Source organism: Octopus bimaculoides, chromosome 10 (genome assembly GCF_001194135.2).
Source record: "Octopus bimaculoides isolate UCB-OBI-ISO-001 chromosome 10, ASM119413v2, whole genome shotgun sequence".
NCBI lineage: Eukaryota > Metazoa > Mollusca > Cephalopoda > Octopoda > Octopodidae > Octopus > Octopus bimaculoides.
This window is the reverse complement of record NC_068990.1, coordinates 17,367,280-17,371,392: the sequence shown is the minus strand read 5'-3', so window position 1 is coordinate 17,371,392 and position 4,113 is coordinate 17,367,280. Positions and strand designations below refer to the sequence as shown.

Sequence of the window (4,113 nt, the reverse complement as noted above, 5' to 3'; positions counted from 1 at the left end):
GGGTGGGTGTTAAAGTTTGTGGTGACAGTGGTGGTGGTGGTGGTGGTGGTGATGGTTATCGGTATCATGATGATGATGATGATGATGATGATGATGGTGGTTGTGATATATGATATGATATGATATGAATATTACAATTGTCTTTGTGATGGTGGTTACAGTGATGATCTTGGTGGTGGTGGTGGTAGTAGTTGTGAGTGGAATGGCGGCAGCAGTATGAGTTAAGAGATTGTTGTCTAAATTGCTTTCATATAGAACAAATTATTGATTTGATAAGCTATTTGTGTTTAGACTCCCACCAACATGGACAGTGCATTGCAGTTCAGCTGAGGCAATGAATGAATGCTTGAAATAAAATTAATTAATAAAATAAATTAATAAAACATTGCTACTACAAATTGTATTCTTGATAATATAGCTTGAGTTGGGTTCTACTATAATAGAATATATTTTTTGTGTGGTTGAGTGCATTTTCCTAGGCAGCTCTGTTCAAGGAACTCTGGAATATGGTCTACAGTTGTGCAAGTTTGAATATCAAGAGGCAATTTTAAGCTTTGCTTCCATATATGTCAAGTTTCCATTTGGTCTGCTCTGGTTTGGGCTGGACTGGACTGGACTGGACTGGGACTATCCGGTACCTTCCATCAAGCACTGATTGGTTGTTGTGTGGGAATGTAGTCAGGAATGCAGGACAGGATACATGTTTGTGTGTGGATGTGAGGAATTATTCATTGTGATAGTGAAGGCATGCTGTGTTGCAAATGTAGAGTGGAAAAGGAGACTGGTTCTGTGGTAGCTGTTGTGTGGAAATGTAGACTTGTGTAGTGTTGAAGTGGGGCTCATTGTGTGCAAGTACATGGAATGTACATTGTGTGGAAAAGAAGGCTAATTCTGTGGAGCTGTTGTATGGCAAGTGCAATGTGGAAATGAAATCTTGTGTGACAGATGTAGTGTGGAAATGATAAGAAGGGTAATTGAAATGTGGATGTGCAGTAGCTCTAATGTGGAAATGAAGACTTGTGTGGCAAGTGCAGTGTGAAAATAAAGGCATGTATAGTGAGTATAGAGTGGAAATGACAATTTATTTAGATGTGGCTGTTGTATGATTGGTGCAATGTGGAAACAAAGTTTTGTGTGATGGATGTATTATGGAAGCTTGTGGTCATTGTGTAGTGGATGCTGTGTGGAAGTGAAGGCATGTAGTGTGTTTGTTGTGTAACAGATCTGTTCTTGGTTCCCTTTTGTTTGTTACATACATTAATGACATAGATGCTAACTTAAAGAATGCCACAGTGAAAAAAAATGCAGTTGACATCAAGCTGTACCTTGAGATAAAAAGGACAAGGACAGATATTGAACACTATAGATCTTTCCTGCAATTGGACCTGGACACAAAGCAACAATGGATCATGCACTGGCAACTCAAGCTGGCTGTGGCAAGTGTACCACCATGCATTTTGGGAGTAAAAACCCAACATGCACATACTCTCTCCACAACACTAATATCAAGAAATTTTCTTGTGAACATGACCCGGGCATTGCTGTCTGCAGCAATTTTCGCTGGACACATCTCTAAAATTGTCAGGAAGACCAAAGGTGTCTTGGCATCACTTAGCAAGACATTTGTCATCTGCTTTCCAGCTATCTATTTCCAGCTGTCTATTTGTTTCTATCATAGGAACAGGAGCTGTTTCTATGATTTGGGTGTGTTAGTATCAAAAGGGTTTAAAGATTATCCCAGATTGTGTTGTCAAGTGAGACAAGGTGTAACCAATAATGGCCAAAACCTATCTGTTACCTAAATATAACACCCACTTCTTCCTTTTATGACTGTAACTATTTTCCTAAATGTGATATTTTACCTTCATTTTATTGCAGACATGTGGACATCGCTGGAAATCTTCTGTGGTTGATGATAGTTATCTTAAAACACTTTACATGAAAGGGTTCTGTGTGGTCAATACATTCAATGATCCAAAAGATCGCAGACTTCTTTTCATGAAATCAGACAATATTACAGCTGGTGGAACATCAGTGAAATATACCCAGGTAAGTACAACTATTGAACAGGAATATTAACTCTGTTGATCTCACTGGACTCATGGAGGCTACTCTTTACCTCAGACCAAACAACAACAAAAAAAGATTGACCAACATTGAAATTGTGAATAGCTCTCATTGCTGTTATCATTGTCATCGTCGTCATCAGATGTATGGCTAGAGAAGCTTGCTTCCCAACCATTAGTCTTGGGTTTAGTTTCACTTTATGGCACCTTGGTCAAGTGTCTTCTACAATGATGTTGAGCCAACCAAAAGCCTTGTGAGTGGATTTGGTAGATGGAAACTGAAAGAAGTCCATTGTGTATGTATGTATGTATATATATATATATATATATATATATATATATATATTACTGCGTGGCACCTTGGGCAAGTGTCTTCTACTAAAGCCTCAGGCCGACCAAAGCCTTGTGAGTGGATTTCGTAGACGGAATCTGAAAGAAGCCTGTCATATATATGTATATATATCTATGTATGTTTGTGTTTGTGTGTCTGTGTTTGTCCCCACAACATCGCTTGACAACCGATGCTGGTGTGTTTACGTCCCCCGTAACTTAGCAGTTCGGCAAAAGCGACCAATAGAATAAGTAGTAGGCTTACAAAGAATAAGTCCTGGGGGCGATTTGCTCGACTAAAGTCAGTGCTCCAGCATGGCCACAGTCAAATGACTGAAACAAGTAAAAGAGTGAAAAGAAAAAAAAAAGGATGTATAGGATATTTGCCTCACAGTTTCTGCTGAGCAAATTTAACCTCACAAAGACTGTAGTAGATGGTACATATTCATGGTGCCCTATAGTGGGATGGAACATGGAACCATGTGATTGCTAATCAAACTTCTTAACCACTTGGCCATGTCTCTGCCCCTGGCAGGGTAAGAAAGCAAAAGTTTATTTCATATTTTGTCGAAAGAAATAATTTTCTTTGGTATTTATTTATTTATTTACTTTTACCTCCAGGACGGTCAGAATATTATTGTCGGTGTTCTTGGGAGAGATAGATATCCAGGTAAGAGGCTTTCTTCTTCAAACACTATAAACTACTTTCATTTTCAGTTTAAATTAAAGGCTTCTATTAGCAACAGGAAATTTAGTTAATTAATGAAAATAAAAAACAAATAAAATTGGATGGAAAATACCAAAAAGACACCAGTGTGGCTGTGTAATAAGAAGTTTGCTTCCAATTCACATGGTTCTTGGTTCTGTCTCATTGTTTGGTACCTTGAGAAAGTGTCTTCTGCTATAACCACAGGCCAATCAAAACCTTGTGAGTGGATTCAACAAATGGAAACTGAAAGAAGTCTGTTGTGTATAGCTATACCCCGTTCAAAATTTGCATTAGTTTTTGTATGAAAAAAAAAAAAACAAGGGATTGGGGCTTGTTTTTAGTTTGTAGAGGAAATGTTAAACATGCCTGAAAAAAAAAACAGTCTTTCTTTCCAACTAAAAGTATCAGACAAAGCAAATAAAAACCAGGGGTCAGGGAAAGAAGAGAGAACTAACACTCGATCCTTCTCGAACTCCCAGAATGGAAACCTTCCAGTCATTTCTAAATCTCTTTCCCTCTTCTTTATTGTTAAAAGTAAAGAAACTAGAAAAGATCAACCGTATTTCAATCTAATTGTCATTTTTAAATGACTGAGGCTTTCTTTTCTCTATCTCTATCACTTCACTCCTTTTCTCTCCAGTTAAGAGAGTGAAGGTGTGTGGCTCAGTGGTTAGGCATATTCAGTTCACATATATATGCCTGTGCTTAAATATATATATATATATATATGTATATATTGATTGGCAACCAGTGGTGGTTTGTTTATGTCCTCGTAACTGAGCAGTTCCACATAAGTGACCAATTAGAATAAGTACCAGGCTTAAAAAAATAAAATAAAATAGGTGCAGGAGTGGCTGTGTGGTAAGAAGCTTGCTTCCCAACCACATGGTTCCAGGTTCAGTCCCACTGCATGGCACCTTGGGCAAGTGTCTTCTACTATGGCCTTGGGCCAACTAAAGCCTTGTAAGTGGATTTGGTAGACAGAAACTGAAAGAAGCATGTTTTATA

General features: G+C 38.1%; 1 protein-coding gene across 1 annotated transcript in view; it reads left to right on the top strand.

The window, feature by feature from the left end:
* Positions 1 to 4,113, top strand: part of LOC106883988 (integrin alpha-6) — a 188,437-nt gene that overhangs the window by 132,246 nt on the left and 52,078 nt on the right. Inside the window, exons 4-5 of the mRNA XM_014935149.2 lie at positions 1,879 to 2,049; positions 3,018 to 3,066. Coding sequence (XP_014790635.1) covers positions 1,879 to 2,049; positions 3,018 to 3,066 — 220 coding nt within the window. The remainder of the gene's footprint in view (positions 1 to 1,878; positions 2,050 to 3,017; positions 3,067 to 4,113) is intronic.